The following is a 17,588-nucleotide window of genomic DNA, read 5'->3' as shown; positions in this document are numbered from 1 at the left end:
GGTTTCGCTGAGTTGTTTCTCCAGGTGAGGAGTGGTGTGGGCTGTGTCATAAATAGAGAAGGCACGAGGTAACTGATGTTAAATTTGATATTTAAGGTAGGTCTCCTTAGCGTCAGAAGTGTTCTCCCAAATTATGATGTCATGTAACTGCATCATAATGTAATAAATTAACCCCTGCCAGAAAGACTTGTGGTGCTTCACAACAGCATGGCCATTTCCTAATCTGTGCTCCTTTTGGAGGGGCTGCGCTTGCTCCCAGTGCTGCAGAATGATTGAGAAAGGTCCAACAACTGTTGAAGCTCGGGACTGATGTCAGCACTCCTCTTCCTTGCAGATTTCTCTATTTTAAAACATGTAAGTCAGATTTATGGGATAAGTGTGGAGCTGAACGAACTTCTGCTGTCTGCTCCACTCCACTTTGCTGGTGTTGCCTATGGACCTGCGCCCTGTGAGAAAGATGCACACTTCCCTTTTCTCTGACTCAGAAAGTCTCCCAGGTTGCCAGGCATACTGAAATGTTGGCTGGTTTTGTGTTTTGTGTGTGTATTCTTCAACATGTAAGCCTGTGCTGCACGCAGTAATAACAGTAGTTTTGTAGCTGCTGCCTTCTTTACAAACACCAACTTTCCAAAGGAAGGGAATAGACAAATGGGATCTGCTCTAACAGGAGCAATCCCCTGCTTGTTCGCAGGACCTGCGGTATCTGCTGCTCTACAGCTATAAAGATACTGCTTCCTCGTGTCTCACACGGCTTGAAGTGCCAGAGATGTTGGACCAAACTGGAGGTAATCAGGTTGGGAAACAACGAATGAGACGCAGGGTAGAACCAGAGAAGAGTGTGAACATTATAGCGTGTTTGAGGGTCGGTTTGGCTTACAGAACTTGTGCTGCTGTGCTAAGTTGTAGTTGTTATACTTTGCATAATTGGAATATTGTTTAAAAGCACTCGCACCTTTCCACTGCGCAGCCAGTGGTGTTTCCTTGTGTTTGTCACCCAGAAGAAAAAAGGAAAAATCTTGTAGTGAAAGAAAAAATGTAGTTTGTTGTCATGGTGTCAGACACTCGCTTCAAGTAAGCTCGTGTGCATGTGTGTGTGTGTGTATGTGTATGTGCATGCGTGTGCGTGCGTGTATTTATGTGTGTGCATGTGTGATCTGACAGAGGCAGTGCCAGGAGCTGCTGAAGATTTGTGTGGCGCTCAGAATTTCTAACAACATCCTGGCTGCGCTGCTCAGGAAGTGTTGGCCGACCTGTTGGTAGCAGGCGTGCAACAAGAGGGAGATGCCTTCCAAAAATAGGCTCCTGTGTGCCTGGCAGCGTGGATTAAATGTCCGTGCAGCGCTGCGTGTCCCCGGCAGCTGCTGCGGCAGGAGCCCCTCGGAGCAGCGCCGCTTCTGCCGCGATTTGTCGCTGCTGCTTCGAGCTCGAGTGCTGCAAACTTTGATTTCAAAACATCTCAGCTATTGGTGAGCTCCACGATATGCAGGGATGACTAATGTAAAATTCTTGTCTTGGCAGCATCGGAGACTGTAAATAATATCTTTCTGCTGCCGCAGATTTGGGCTGCGTTCTGAGATTAGCTGTTCTACAATTAACTCGGCTCTCCGTTTCTCTTTGTTGGTTGGAGTCTGACCTGAGCTGAAAAGGCTGAATTAATGACAAGTGTGTTCCCGCAGTCACAAAGAGAAAAATATCTTGGCCAGGAGGGAATAAACTTGCAGTTCCAAATGCATGCGGTGTAATCAAAACAAAGCCTTGCTAGCACAGCAGTGGCAAAACAACGCTGCCTAGAAATAGGATTGTGAGAGCAGAAAAATACGGTAACAGAAAAATTATTTTCTCTTAGGGCCAATTATAAAAAGCCTTCTTCATCCTCGTTTGGCAAAATCTTGATGAGAACAGTGATTTTTCTGAGGGAGACACTTTGGCTTCAGGAGAGCAGGGCCACACGAGTGAGCCCCAGGCTGATACGTGGAGGGACTGCGGTTAAAGGAGGGGATGGAAGCCCGGGAGCCTCCAGCGTGGCCTTCAGAGTGATGTACTTTGGTGACCTGAAGGAGGCGGAGGAGAAGAAAAGGTGCTTCCCGGACATGAGGGCTGTTAGGGTGTGCATGGGAACGGTTCGGTCGTGGCCTGAAGCAGTGACGGAGCGCCTGGTGAAGGGCACAGCAGCCCTGGGAGGACAGGCGGAAGCAATTCACCTCTGTCACCAGAAGGGATGGAGCCAGCTCCACTCCTCCCTTAGCTCGTGTGAGGGCTGGCTGCTGCAAGGGAAGCATCTCAGCACGGAGGTTCTCTCCTTTGGAGAGTTCGTGAGCCCTGATCCTCAGACAGGGGTATGTGATTCCTTCTTCGTTTACCAGATTGTGACCACCACCTTTCTTGGGTGATTTAAGGCTGGTTTGAAGCAGCTGTATCTGCTGCTGCCTTTCTCTACACGTGCACTTGTGTTGTGCCTGTACTAATTGTAATGGCTAACTAGTGTCTTGATGGAACTTGTGTTTTCTCTGGTTTCTCCAGATTTGTAACCACACAGCAGCACGTGGGTACGTTTGGTGTGTTTTGCTGCTTTCATAGACTACTGTCTTCATATTTTGCTCTTCCTTGCACTACGGGGGCACTACTTCAGTCTTCCTGACCCTTGACTTCCCAGTTGATGGCTGTCTCTCACATAGGTGGTTGTGGAAAAACACTCTGGGAAATCCGAGAAGGGTGACAAGCAATATATTATGTTGCCAAATATGAAGTGCATCAACTGAAATAAGATGAAATTACTGTAATTTTCCAGGGCTGGAGAACAAACTGCTTAAAGAAGGGCCGAGGCTCTTTGAGAGGGAGACATCTCAACACCTTTGAGCCAACAAAAAGCTTTTCCTTGAAGTTCTTGAGGTGCTGTGGGGCCGATCTGCATGAGAGGCTCCGTCTGTGAGTGATTTCCTCGGCTGCGCTGTGCCTGCAGGTAGGGCTGCCACCGTGCTCACCTTATTTGTTCCGTAGTTCTCCCTCCTCACCAGGCGCAGGCTGATGTGATTTCACTTCCCCTGGGTTTCCCATGGTGACTCAGGCTTCTGTGTGCACTGCCGTGAGGTCAAACATTCCTTGAGAGCATCCCTAGTGCTATGTGGATGGTCTTCAGCCCCCTCAGTGAAAGTGTCTCCTTGCAGAGATGTTCCTTCCTACTTGAAATCTGGGCCACTTCGCAGTAGTGAAATGTGCTCATGAAATACAACTGGTATTATTTGTTTAAAAGGAGTCAACGTTCTTCTCAGTTCCTCTTTCTGTGGACCTGTCTGCTGTGGTCCAGCCTGGGTGTCTGGGAATATTTGGATGAAAGAGCTGTGATTTCTCAGCAGAGCTCTAGATCACTTGAACTGGTGGCTCCGAGGCTTCACTTTATTTCCCCACTCCAAACCCGGTGACAGAAAGCTGTTATGTTTGATAACAGCTCAGCTTTGTGTGCTCCGATCCCGTGTCTGTACCTGCAACACAAGCTGCATGAGTTGGCATTCCTGCTTAAAATCTGAGGAGTAAAGCAGTTGTGCTGCCTTCTTGCCTTTGCATAAGAACGTTCCAAGTGACATTGTGCAAGTGGTGTGGGAAGAATATCGTGGTTGTTGCAATCAAATGTATTCCATGCTCTTCAGCGTGGTTTGTGTTGCAGGATGAATTCGTCATACTTAATGGTCATCATCTCCTGGATGGCAGAAATCCTTGTACAGGCACAGACTCTCAGAGAGGAGAGCAGCTCGTTGGCTGCCTTTTGCCACTTGGAATCCAGCTGTGCTTGGGCATATGAAAAAGTACTCCATTGCTCTATGCTGCACCCACAGTGGGAGGCAGATGTAATCCGTAGCAGCAGAAGTCACTACAAAACGCTGGAGGGAGTTCCTCTCTCCTTGTGCAGCACAGCCCCGGGTCCAGCAGTGCGTGGTCACCTCCTGGGGCACGACGGTGCTGCCTGCACGGCTGCTGGGCTGAGGAGTTGCAGGCAGAGCAGAGCAGAGCAGAGCTGTGCCTGTGTGCTGTGCTCCCAGCGCTCACCTGGCTGCGGCCTGAAGGCTCCTGCAGAGCTCTTCCTGCGCTCGCAGCTGGAACCCGTTGTTTGCAGTGGTGGCACTCGGTGTTACTGCCGAGCGCTGCAGTAATGCAGGAGTCACTGAACGCTGTGATTTTGGATGTTCTTGTCAGTTTTATCTTCCTACTGTTGATCGCTATTGTTCGTTCACCATCTCAAACCTTCTCCTGCATCAGAAACCTTAAACCCTGTAATTACGTGTGCTGTGCTGTACCTGATTTTCTTTCAGTATTTTTTGGAAAAATAGTTAAAACTGTAGTACCAGATGTGGTGGGAAAATAAGTCATTGTGAACTGAAGAATGTTTGGAGATGGGCTCTCAGAGATCTAAGTCACTCGCAGGGATTTCCATCCCATAGGTGCCCCATGCCTGTGTGTGGGATGGCAGCACGGTTTATGGGCAGTGAGCCCACGGGTGATGCAGAAAACAGCTCGAGTCATTCAGTGTTCTGTATATCTGCTGTTCACACGTTTGCTTGGCTTCAGGCTCGTGATGTTAGGGTAATACTTCAGTATCAGAAGTCGATGTGAAGCAGTCGCGCTGTTACGCGGTGGGAATTTTGAGCTGCTGGAAGGATCTTGAAAGAGAATCTGCTGGAGAGGAAATGGACGGGAATTACTTGGAGCTGGTAAGCAGCGTCCTGCGAACAGTGAGCTTCGGAGTTGTCCTGGCTTTGGCTGTAGCGCAGCTCCTGGCACAGCGAGCGGGTCCAGAGCAAGCAGGTCAGCCTGGCGCGTTCCCTGCAGCCGTGTTGCAGCCATGCTTGGGCTGGAGGCAGGCAGGCGGTGGGTGAGTGGTGTGCAGGGCCGGCCGGCGCGGTGGGAAGGAGCCAGGCCCTCTGGTGTGTGTGAGGGCACTCACAGCCCGGCTGGTGGAAGTGTTGGTCTGCTCACTTGTCTGTGCTGCAGCCCTGGTGGCATCCCTGCAGTACAGATGGAAGAGGTGCCGATACAACTTACCAAATGAGAGGGTGCTTTCAGCAAGCAGAACAGAAAATTAAAAGAATTCCTGAAGAGGCCGATATGGAAGCAAATGAACTTCTCTTTTCAAAGCGTGGAAGGGCTGGAGCTCCTGGGAGATTGTAAGAATGTTTTGAACATGGCAAAGCAGTGTTGTTTTTCTCTAACTTCGTTCCAGCACATTGCTAACTGTTTAGTTTGAACGTTGATATATTTAGACTCCTTGGTTTAAAAGTTTAATGGGCATTTTCTGTCTCAGACTGTAATTCCTGCTAGGACCCAGTCGGTACTTCTTCCAAATACATGAATGCTGAGAACTTTTAACTGTATGTGGGAATTTTTTGGTTAATGATTTGGTTAACTCATGCTGCTCACTCCGTGAGAATGTGCTAGAAAATAATGCTCTTCTGAATGTTTCCAAAGTAAAAATGTATTTTGTTTTTCAAGGTTTCCTTGCACATTCCATCCATTGATGTTAGGTAGTTTCTTCGGTTTTGTAATGAGATCCTCCTGGTTGGTGCAGAAATGCAATAGGACCATATGTCTGTTGTTGTGGGTTCTTCCCAGCAGAAATTAGACACAAAAAACATCTGGCAGCAACTTGTAAGGAAGCAAAATCGAGATCCAAGTTTGGATAACACATTTATTTTACTTTTTTTGCATAAGAATGCTGTTGTTAACTTTTTTCCCCCGTCGTAAGGAGGAGGAGCAGAAAGCTGGATTTAAATCCTTGTGAATGGTTTTCATTTTTCTGCATGCAGTTGAATCTTTTAAACCAAATGCAAATTCTGTTGCAGATATCAGTACTGGAAGTATGTTCATGTGGGCTGTGAGTTGTAATGGCTCTGTGACTAGAGGGCTTAGGATTACAAGTAGCCAGTTCTCACACATTTAGACTGCGGTTTGTGTTTTCTCCCCTCACTCCTGGAATATCAGGCCACCTCTGGCACAGCAGTCATTTTGCTGCCCTGCCTTCGTCCCTGCTGTCACTGCTGTTGTGTTCTGTGCTGATGGAAAGCTGGCCATGTATGTACGAAGGACCGAGTGCCGCGCTTGTCGGCAGTCAGCACAAACGTCACGTGTAACCGAAGCGTCGAACTCCTGGCCGTGTCCCTGCAGCACTGCTCCTGCTTTCTCAGAAACTTGTCATCAGCTGTGGTGTTCCTCGTTAGCTGGAGCAGCTTTCATTTGAGTCTGAGATGTAGCTGCCCGCAAACCATCCCCGATGGCTGCGCTGTTCAGGCTGGCCGTGAGCAGCTGCGTCGCTGCTGCTGGCTGAGCCGTGCCCATCCCACCACTGCCTGTAACTAAACAAGAGGCCAGTAGTTGCTACATCAGTCATATCTTAGAATTATTGACTATTTATCCATTCAGCAACAAGGGACATGCTAACAAAGGTAGCTTCTAACTCCTGTTGTGATGAGAAAATGCATTTCTTGCAGAAAAGGAAATAGCTGTATTGTGACTTCAGCTTGGACGTTACTCTTGGTGGTGTTTCGGCACGTTGCAGCTCAGTTGGGTTTCAGTGCAATACAACTCAGGAGGATTTCTTGCTGCTCCTTTTCTCTGCTTCCGGTCCAGCCTGGGAATAATCGTAAGCACACGAGTCCCATTCAGGTCATCCCGAGCAGGAGCTGCAGCCAGCTGGAGCAGCCCTAAGTGCAGCCCAGAAAGGCCTTACATTTGTGCGCAGGTTTAACTATAGCAGCCATCCGACTGAAGGCTGGAGATAGATGTGACATGCTTTCTGAAATGGCCTATTGCTCTGCTCTAATGAATTGTGCCTTTGCATGCGTCTTCCTGTGGTTTAATCTCGTTCCCAAGTGCAGCTGTATTGAGGGTCGATCTCGGGTTCCTTTGTCCAACTGCTGTGTTCTCACCCATGCTTCGTGCATAGTCTCACTTACGAGTCCTTCTGTGAACTCTTGGCGTGAATTTAGATTTATGTTTCATCTCAAATGTAATGCGGAGACTTGAAATGATGCATTATGAGGGATGTGGGGCTGGAAAGCACTGCCCAGCTCCTTGTGTCTGGTTGTTGGAAGCTGGAACAGCAGGCACCATAAAATCCTCTCCGTCTTAAGCCCAGCATTTTTTGTTCCCGCTGCTCGGACTGAAGGGTTATGCAGAACCCTCACTGATCTGATGGTTAGATGTGTTTGCGGCCAGATTATATTTGTTCTTCTGCCAGCGTTGTGCTCCAGCTTAAATAGCTCCTCTTTCATTTAAATGAGGCTGTGTATGTATGGGGGTAAAAGCCCGGCGCATCGCAACCTCACATCGCTTCTTCAGCTTGGAGCTGAAGCCTAACACGTTTCCTCAATGACTAAGTGCACTTGCTTTTCCTTTTGCAGCTTTACATGTGGTACTCATGAAAATGAGGCTGAGAACGCGGAAGGCTTCTCAGCAATCCAATGCAATCCACGCGCAGCGCGCTCAGAGGGCCAAGAGGAAACACTCGGAGGTGGAGGAGAGCCTGCCTGTCGGCGGGGGGAAGCCGCAGAAGAATGAGACGGGCCTCCTGTCTTCAATCAAAAAGTTTATTAAAGGCAGCACGCCCAAGGTACGGTGTCAGTGGGTTTCTTCCTTTGTTCGTTAATTGTTTCTAGGAATGTTTCTGTTCGGAATAAATAAAAATACGTAATTGGAAAGGTAAAGGCAGGGCTAAACCACTTAATCTCACCTGTCCTGGTCCAGACAGAAACCTGTGCTTGCCAGTCTTCACGTGTTCAAACGTGTTGAAGGAATTGGTGAGGGAGCAGTCTGCAGTACTTTGATAGGCTGAACGTAACCTTGCAATTGCTTTAATAACTGCTTTATCCTGTAAGGAGAGGCCAGCCAAAAAAGGCTCCGGTCAGTCCCAGCAATCCGCTACTGACATTATGTAGCTGTAAATTGAAGAAACAAAAACAAACCGAAAACACCAAATGTCGTAAAACATCAGACATGGTGTCATAAACTGTATGGTCTAGAAAAACAAAAAGGATTCAAATTCAGGATCTGTTTTTTGAACCAAGTGTTGAAAGGATAACTTTGTACCAAGGTGAAGCTGAAATCATTTTAATTAACATAACTATATATTCTTAAATTGCCAGAAATGTTGTGAAATTGAATCTTTAAAGTCTTAATTACTTATCATGGGGACATTGAGGCACTGACCAAAACACTTCAGTAAAAAGTAACTGATTGAAGCCATTGACGTTTCACTTGTCATTAAACCAGGCTAACGAATCCATTTGACATTTAGCATCCACAGAGCACGGCTGTACAGCGTTTTGGCTGCAAAGCCATTGCAACAAAAAGCTGAAACATAAGCAAAACATTCTACGTAGGAATTTTAAGATGAAATCTCTTGTTTTCTTTGTCTCTTTAAATTGCTGACTTCTCTCTCCCATACCTTTGAATCACATTTCATTCTTTTGTTGACAGCTTTTTCAACAAATAAAATGTCCACGTTTTCTTCTGTTCCCTTTCACGTCCTCTCCTGTGTCTGTAGCAGGACTTGGAGTGGCTCCAGTGGCATTAGCACGGCACGATATTGATACTGCCGGGCTATCTTCCAAAGCGCTAATGACTTAACAAAGTAGTCTTCTGGCTGCCATGGAAACATTATGACTCCTGAGATAGTGCATGTGTGCAACTTGCATAGCAGGTCGTTTATGTGTATGTTAAAATCTCAATCTCTGCAGAGATGATATGGATTTATGGCCACGTCTTGAGAGCTCGTGTATCTCGATGATTTTGCTGGTAGCTGTGACTCGTTTATCTGAAGTGGTAAAGGTGGCTTACTGGGAGCATCCCTCCACCAAACAAAACTGAAAGAACAGTAATGCCGTTCCACTGGAGAAATGAGAGGCTGCCCTGTGGCTGCTGGGTGTCTGCTGGGGTCCAAATCACAGCCCCTGAGGAAGACAAGAGCAGTTGTGGAATATCAAGTAGTGTTTATTCATAACACGACAAATCTGAGGCACCAGAAAGACCAGTAAGTGCATGGGTACAGCAAACACTGTTAAGATGTTGAAGTTTTAGAGCCTGAAGTATTGTGGAATTTGCCATTACACCACACTTGTTTGACTTGGGGAATTGTAGCACTGTCATCAATGATCCTGGCTGTGTGTGCTGTCAGGACTTTCTGGCCCTGTTTAGGCCTTTCGTTCATACATACAAACTTCCTGAAAACGTAGCAGAAGTGAACGGGTGGTTCATGGTGGTGTGACACTGCCACGTTGCTATGGCACAGCTCCCAGTAATAATGGGCTATATTGAACAGGTCATGAAATTCATACACGTAATAGGTAGATCTAACTATGTATCTGTGCAGTAAAACTTTCACTGTAGGAACCAAGTAGAATTACAACCTCGTGTGTAATTTCATCTTTAAATTCTAGCAACAGACCACTTGAACTCTGACAGTGTTGTTTGTGATAGTGTCAGGCTCTCCTCGTCTGCTGATTGATGCTCATATTACATCAGTGCTTATTAGTGCTTCAGGGCTTGTTTCTTGTGGTTTTTTCCCTCTGCCCCCCTGGCACAGCCCTGTGCCTTTTCCCTGCACTGGGGCACTACCTTCTGCCAGGCGCTGTGTGAAGGGCAGAGGATTGCTTTTAGAGCTTAATTCATTTTTCCCTTTTTTTCTCCCCTGTTGAATTTGTACAAATGACCAAGAAGATGAGATGCTTTGCTGCTCTTTTATCTATTCAGTGAGCTGTCTATTTTCTCTCGTTATATGAATTTATGGTATATGTGATATTATTAATTGTACGTGGTAGTAATCAGACTATTGTCACCAAGGTGTTTGGTCATGAAGGTATTGCCAGTGGGAGCTTGTGGGATTAGAGGTGTTCACACACGTTGTCTTCCCCTACAGGGGTCTGTGTGCTTCCATGTCTGCCAGAATTTCTTTTGGGTGCTGCGCTCTTAGCCTGGGCTTTACAGAAAAACTTTACAGTTTTTCTTTTTTGGAGCAATCAAACTGCTTTTCTCTTTTCTTTTGAACTATGTGAAACTGCTGCTCTGAGAAAGGTAATTCTGTAATTCTGAAATTGACATTTTAATTCACTTTTATATGCTCAATGGCCTTGTTATTTATCTTTGTGTTTAATTGCATTTATTTTGCCTTGCCTCACACTTACCTTTCAAAGTAGTCTGTATGGTCATGCTTTAGATTTTGGATTGCTGCTGTACTGAGGTGCAGTTGGGGGAACAAGGGGAAGAGACCTGTCTTAACTAGCTGTGCCTACATACACAGCAGCGCACAGAAAACATGCAAGAATGGTTCATTCTGTACCACCTGCGTGTCACAGGGGAGAACAGTAGTTTACTTAAAGGTAAAGAAGGGTTGGTCATATCCCTTCCTGTCATGGTTGTACCAGCTGTGTTCTGCCATGTGCCACGACACGAATTCAGTACTGGCCACGTATGTCCTTGTGTGCAGTTTTGCAAACCACTTTATATAGTGGCACGATGGGAAGTTCTATGCTGGATGTTATTGGGCAGTTCACTTCCTTTACATTTGAACTGCTAGAGAAATCCATTTTTTTACCATTTTATTGTCCTATTTCTACGCTTCTCTAACTCCACAGCACTGAAATAATTATAAATTTGCTATCCATTAAAATAGTATTTAAAGGCAGTTGCTGTTCTTGGAATTTCTGTTGTACAATTTTCTCTCCCAATACTTTGCTGTTGACCTAGAACTGTGTCAGTTTAAATGAGTTTGAAGTTCCAGCTGGTCAGATGCACACGCAGGACAACCAGTGTGTCTCTGGTGGAAGCGTCCCTAACAGCCACTGTTCTGTCATGGTCAGCGGAGAAAAGAGGCACTGCTCAGTATGTTTATTTTCCCCTTTTCTGTTTTAAGGAAGAAAGAGAAAATCCTGCAAAAAGAAGTAGAATTGAACGGGATATAGATAACAACTTGATCACATCCACACCTCAAACAGGAGAAAAGCCTAACAAACAGATCTCTCGAGTCAGACGGAAAGGTCAAGTGAATGGAGGTTTGTAAATACGCTAACGGTGCGCTGGTACGTGTGGGTGGTGACTGGGGAGCTTCCAGCTGGTAGCTGATACAGGACACTCCTTCACTGCTAAAGGTTACAAAGTGCTTTGTGATTGACCGCAGCAATAGCAAGGCTGAACTTAGGGTAGCAAAATAAGATTTCTATGACTGTGCAAGTTAAAATGGATGTATCTGATAAGTAATACAATCTTTGTAAGAACTATGCCAGTGTATGGTAATAATCAGCTGATTGGAACTCTTGGTTTTTTCGAAAAGAAGAGCCATTAATAATTATTTTACTTAGCTCTTCTTCCATTTTCTCACAACTGTGAAGTATTTCCCAACTCAGCACCTTTTCCATAGTAACTAGGATTCCTTAGAGATGGAAAGCTCTTGTCAGACATGTAGACAGGCTTCTGTTGTAGAACCATATCAAAATGCAGGTGGGCCGGGACCTCTGAAGGCTGTCAGCACCAGGCCTCCTGCTTCTCCCCCAGCAAGGCCATCCAACTTGGGGAGAGCCCTGAGCGAAGTTCCTGTGGGTTCCTCAGAGCCTGGTCCTGTCAAGTCCCAGATATATCAAAGGGTGGAGAGTCCCCTGTGCCAGTGTTTGATCACCTCATTGTGGAAATTGTCTTTTTAGTACCTCTTTTAATGACAAGCTGAGATACTTGTGTTAGATAAAATATTCAAGGAAAATTAAAGTGTCAGCTGTGGTTCCAGATCTGAACTTTAAAAAAAGTCCCACATTTTTTAGGCTTCTTTTCCTAAGGAAACAAGTCTTCATGTGTTTGTGCTGCCTGTCAGTGTTCCAGTAACTTTGGAATCCATTGTCTGGCGACTGCCAAGATTCATATTCCAACAAGGTTTTTAAAATCAGTAGCTCCAAAGGAGTGACTTCAGTGGTGGGAGGGCTACAGGGTGAGAGAATGACCTGCTTGGTTATTTGTCAGATATCTGTAACGTGATTTTGGGAGTATTTATGTTGCTAATTAACTTTGTCTGAGAACTAACGGCTATGCACTCGCTCGCAGTGTGATGCACGCAGTCTGCTTGAAGGTGAAAGAGGAGCTGCTTACTTGAATGCCATAGGATGAGGTGTGCACAGGGAGTGCGCCGAGCACAGGTTACTGTTGTAACCACACAAAGTTGTTGCTACAGATATTCAGTAGCAGAGAAGCACTGAGATGCAGCTCACACACCCTACATTTTATGTAAAAACGACAAGAAGTGTGAAGTACTTGTGCAGCTCCATCAGGCTCAGCTGAGTTCTCAGCTTATGTGCACGAAATGCATTTGCTTATGTCCATATGGACAGACATCTCAAAGACTTGTTACTGCAAAGTAAATAACTTGTCTTGTTTTGGGCTCAGAATGATGTCTTGGATCTCACCCACGAGACTGCAGTTCTTAGTTGTAGGGTGTACTTCATGTGCACGTTTATAGAAAACCTTACTTGTTATGTGCTACGTTGTTGGAACAGGAAGATTTATTTCATTCTGTTGTCTTTGTCGTCTCTGATAACAGCTAAGAATTATTTTACTTTATAATTGTATTTGTGTGTTTGCTGCGATGGGTGTGCAGCATTTTAAAAACTGCCACCATCAAGCACATGACAGGGTTAAAGCTTCTATTAGTTGTTCATCCATAACATAATTCTTATGAAAAATTACTGCTCCCTTCTTTGAAGTGTGAAGATCAGGTGATTCCTGTGTTGATACTGAATTGCTAACCTTTGTTTTTTTGCCGACCAAGGAGAGCATGAATATTTTCCTGTAGCAATAATAGCTTCTAATATAAGAGAGGCTGTAACTGTGAAAGAGAAGCGTGCTGCCACACTGCATAACTTCTGTTTTGCAGAAGCTGGAAGTTACGAAATGACAAACCAACATGTAAAGCAGAATGGGAAATTGGAAGATAATCCTGCCACTGGCAGCCCCCCGCGAACCACGTTACTGGGAACCATCTTTTCTCCCGTCTTCAATTTTTTTTCACCAGCAAATAAAAATGGTAAGCAGTGTTTGAAAGCCTGTGGTCTTAAAGCTAAGAATAATGTTTTTTTTTGTTTTGTTTTGTTTTTAATATGAACATGTTGCTTTTCATTCCAATTTGCAAACCAAAAGTTACTACTTTTGGAGAAGACCTCCTTCCCAATTCTTTGAGGGGTTATTATTGATAAAAGAAAGAATAAGCTTATATTCATTAGAATGTTTCTTATCTAAGTACTTAGCAGCGTGCTTTTTATTGGAAAAGTAAAATAAAGCACTGCTCTGAAGTTCCTTGTCTGACACAGGCATTTGTCATGGTTCTTTTGGTTCTTATTTTTGTAAAGTGAATCAGATAAAGCTATCTTCAGTTATTCTGAAGCATTTTTTGGTGTTTCGTGATGCTGATCAGTATTCTGTTAGGTCCCTCTGTGTAAAGGTGTAATGACTGTGTGTCTGCTGTAATCTCAATTCAGGAACATCAGGATCGGATTCTCCAGGACAAGCTGTTGAGGCTGAAGAAATAGTCAAACAGCTTGATATGGAGCAGGTAGATGAGATTACTACAAGTACTGCAACGTCAACCAATGGAGCAGCTTACACTAGCCAGGCAGTGCAGGTCAGATCTACTGTCAACAATGGTTTAGAAGAAGTAGAAGAAACAAATGATCGTGACCTGCCACCACTTACAGGTAAGAAATGTGTGCTTGTGTTTTACTCAGGTCTTGAGGCTGCAGGTAATTAGCACCCTTAGAGAAGACCTAGCTCCAGTATTTTCTATATATGAATATTTCACGTTTGCTCAAAGCATGTAAGCAGTGCTATCAATTCTTATGTTCAACAGACAGAACATTTTTATGCATCAGAGACACAGCTTTTGCAAATCTCATGTATTTTCAGTATAACTTAGTTGACTTCGTAACATTTCTTCAAATGAAAACAGACATTGAAGAAGAAAGAGACTTTTATTACTGTTTACTCCTCTTCACACACACATTAAAAATGCATACCCTAGGCTTGCTGATCATGAAAGAGAAAACTGTGACATTTTAGTACCTTGCACTAGAATGACATGTTGGGATGAGTAAGAACATAAAGATCCTACTTTAATCATCCACATTTTCTTCAGAAGACTCCTCACAGGTCCTTTTGGACAAAAATGGTGTCCATAAAATTCAGGGCCCACAGCAACTACTTTACAGTTACCTAAATCTTGGCTAGATCCTGAAAATGCTGGGAGCTGATGCGTACTGAGATTTATGAGAACGACTTTGAAGAGAGTATATTTTAGCTCTGAGTGAAAGGGCCGATGTGTGATCCAGTATGGACCTGCGGATCAGCTCGCCCTGTCTGCATCTAAAGCTCCTGTTGCCTTGCTCTGATGGGCACTGCAGGCGTGGGCTGGGAATGAGCTGCAGACTGAAAGGTTTGTGCTGCCTTCCGAGGGCTGCCTGGCACAGCTGTTTCTCTGTGGCAAAAACTCCCCAGCAAATGCTGGGTGGCTGCCATGTGTGCCCAGGTAGTTCACAGCGTATGGATGCTTTGCTTTGTAATGTGGACAGTTGCATCTGTCCAGATCCTGAGTTCTGCGGGTGGCATGACCTCACCTCTGAGGAGTGCTGTGAGATGTGCAGGCCGTTTCAGGAGAAGTGTGGGGACTGGCAAGGTGGGGCTGAGGGGAGATTTTTTCCCTGTTGTTTGAAGCATTCGTGTATAAAATGCAAATTCTCACTTTTAAAAGCTTCGCTAATAAGACTAGCTCTTGTGTTATTTTTTGTTTGGTTTATTTTTGCTTTGGTCATTTTCGTTGAATTTTAGCACCAGTATCTCCAGACAGTGGCTACTCATCAGCTCATGCAGAAGCCACCTATGAAGAAGACTGGGAAGTCTTTGATCCGTAAGTGCTGATATTTGTGCTTGCAGTATAAAAATGATCACATTGGATATTGCATTAATAAACTGCTATTTGAGTTGCTACATTTTTGTTTGTTATGGCAATGAAGTCCAAAATCTCTCAACTTGATGCAAGTACATGTTGATATGTATATATATTTTTGTTTAGATTATTTCTTGTGTGGCCTTAAGTATTTTAAGTATTTACTTGGGCTAAAACAACACCAATTTAATAATTCATATTCACTTCTACAACAAAATCTGTATTCTTTCCAGATACTATTTCATCAAACATGTTCCACCACTAACAGAAGAACAGCTTAACAGGAAGCCAGCTCTTCCACTCAAAACAAGAAGCACACCAGAATTTTCATTAGTTTTAGACTTGGTAAGTATCTTTAGAAACACAAAGCAAAAGCAGGAGATACACAGCATTTGATTTCCATTTTAGTAAGTAGAAAAATTCAGCTTCGTATGCTTTGCATCAAAATGGACCAGGAATGAATCTTTTAACTGTTACAACATTTTTTTCCGGCCACTTTTAAAAATACTTATAGAAAATAACTTTGTCTTTAGAATAATTTCTTTAAGTCTCTCTGTTTTGAGATGTTTTCAGACACCATTAATGATGTCAGGAACGTGACCGTGAGCACTGTCACTTGTATGTCCTCTAGCGGCCGCACCAATGGACAGGAGATGACAGTGGGAGCTGTGTACTTCATCTGAGTAAAGGATAAGCTACAGAGTTAGAACACCTTCTTTAATTATGCCACTACCATGCAATTCTAAGTGATTTTTTTTTCTTTTATTGCAATAATAATGAAAGAATGCTATCAGGACAGCATTAACACAGAAATGTTCCAGACTAAGTAAACTTACCTTAAAAGGAACATCTAGACAGCTGCTCTTAGTTTCAACATTGTTCTCATAAGTTTTTCTTACTTTCATACCATCTTCTGATTTTTTTCTAGGATGAAACATTAGTGCACTGTAGTCTAAATGAATTAGAAGATGCTGCACTCACTTTTCCAGTTCTTTTTCAAGATGTCATTTACCAGGTAATTAGCTTACATATGTATGTACCTTTCACTTCTATTTAACGCGTGAATTCTTGCTATGTATATTTGTTAAGGTCCTCTCTGAGGAGATAAGTAAGTGTATGGCATATAACAACTTGTCTGGCTTATAAACTGTGGGTGTCAAATTCTGCAGGGTGGATTATCCTCGATTAGAATTACTGTGGAGCACTGCTTGATGCCACAGTGTGGTCACATCGGTCGCTGATTCCAATGAACAACCATTGCTAAGAAAGTGTAAATAATCTTTGTAGCAGCAATCTTCAGCAGCAACATTTCTCCTTGCCAGCAGGTGGAGGCAGAAACACTGAAACTTTAGCCAGTATTATTTCCTGGGTGCAGCTTCTCTGGACTGTTAATTTTCTTCCCTTCGTATGGAAAACCAACTCTCACTGGTTGATCATTTCTTTCTATAAAGAAGACATCTTCCAAGCCTGATTAACTAGCTTCTGTCTGGATCATTAGTCTTGCTGTGCCCTCCACCAGTGCTAGTTCTACCTCTTCACTCCCAAAGAGTCTGCTTGGTGCTTAGAGTGACTTTGATTGTCTTGTGGAGACTGCTAGATTTAGTTTTTTGTTCTGCTTTAGGAGGTATTGTTAGTTACGTGTGTTTTACCTTGACGTACCAGAGGAGCAAGCGTGAGAAGGAGGAACTCTCTTCCAGCAACTACCAAAGATGCTGCACTGACCCAGGCTGTTGTTCTCAGGTCCTTTTGTGTGATGTACCTGGGAGTAGCATCAGCTTCCCCACCATGTAGTTCGCACGATATTGGACCCCACTGTAGTATCTTTGGAGAGTGAGCCAGTCATCAGGCACCTTAAAAGGACACTTGTCCAGGTATTTTTCCTGATTTTAAAAATGTTTTCTTCACTGTTGCATATAAAAAACCTTGGAATCTGAAAAGCTGAAGTAATTTTTAAACATGGATTTCTTATCTCGTACTTGGTGACAGCCTTGCTTAGTTTGCTTCAGACTGAACTTTGGAAGGAGCCTTAGAATTCACTCTTGAGAGGTTCTTGACATCACCGACAGAATCAGGAAGGCTAAAGCTTTGGTTTTTTCCTTCCCTCACTTGAGGGATCTTGATGTGACTTTGAGTATTTTCCTTCTAAACTGTGGTCCTTTTAGTGACTGTGTGTCTGAGAGTGGCTGAAGTTTAACCAGGATTTTATCTGTAAGAAATTGAAGTCAATGGAAAGAGTGACTTAATGGTATTTGTAAATGCTTATTTAACAGCGTTGTATCAAGGGCTGTACAGACACGGGTACAGTAAAGTTGCTGTGCGGGTCCTAGATAAGTTTTGTCTGAGCTTTCTCTAGAGCCTAGCTTGGAATTACAAAGGAACAAAAGCTTCTTGTGAGTCTGAGAAAGTCAGAAAGTCAGCCACCAGCTGCGAGCACACTGTGGTCGTTATATTCTGGTTACCTGGTTTAACATCACTCTGGACAACTTAGAAAGCATTCACCTCTTGCTGTGTAACAGTTAATAAGCAAGACAGATATTTTAAAGATGTTTAACTGGGGTATAATACACAGAAAGACAAATGATCTTCTGTAGTGCAAGTTGAGGTTTGTTGATGTCACGTGCCCTTGCAGAAG

General features: G+C 44.1%; 1 protein-coding gene across 2 annotated transcripts in view; it reads left to right on the top strand.

The window, feature by feature from the left end:
* The first annotated feature begins 202 nt into the window (after nucleotides 1-202).
* CTDSPL2 (CTD small phosphatase like 2) overlaps nucleotides 203-17,588 on the top strand; it is a 30,053-nt gene continuing 12,667 nt past the window's right edge. Inside the window, exons 1-9 of one of the 2 annotated variants that reach the window (XM_003209603.4) lie at nucleotides 203-354; nucleotides 2,789-2,959; nucleotides 7,389-7,597; nucleotides 10,895-11,033; nucleotides 12,896-13,045; nucleotides 13,497-13,712; nucleotides 14,839-14,917; nucleotides 15,190-15,301; nucleotides 15,885-15,971. In XM_003209603.4, the coding sequence (XP_003209651.1) occupies nucleotides 7,406-7,597; nucleotides 10,895-11,033; nucleotides 12,896-13,045; nucleotides 13,497-13,712; nucleotides 14,839-14,917; nucleotides 15,190-15,301; nucleotides 15,885-15,971 (975 nt within the window). In that variant the 5' untranslated portion in view covers nucleotides 203-354; nucleotides 2,789-2,959; nucleotides 7,389-7,405. The remainder of the gene's footprint in view (nucleotides 355-2,788; nucleotides 2,960-7,388; nucleotides 7,598-10,894; nucleotides 11,034-12,895; nucleotides 13,046-13,496; nucleotides 13,713-14,838; nucleotides 14,918-15,189; nucleotides 15,302-15,884; nucleotides 15,972-17,588) is intronic. The other variant, XM_019619615.2, reaches the window with a different exon arrangement.

The sequence above is a fragment of the Meleagris gallopavo genome, chromosome 12 (genome assembly GCF_000146605.3).
Source record: "Meleagris gallopavo isolate NT-WF06-2002-E0010 breed Aviagen turkey brand Nicholas breeding stock chromosome 12, Turkey_5.1, whole genome shotgun sequence".
Classification (NCBI taxonomy): Eukaryota; Metazoa; Chordata; class Aves; order Galliformes; family Phasianidae; genus Meleagris; species Meleagris gallopavo.
This window is presented reverse-complemented; position numbering and strand designations above follow the sequence as displayed.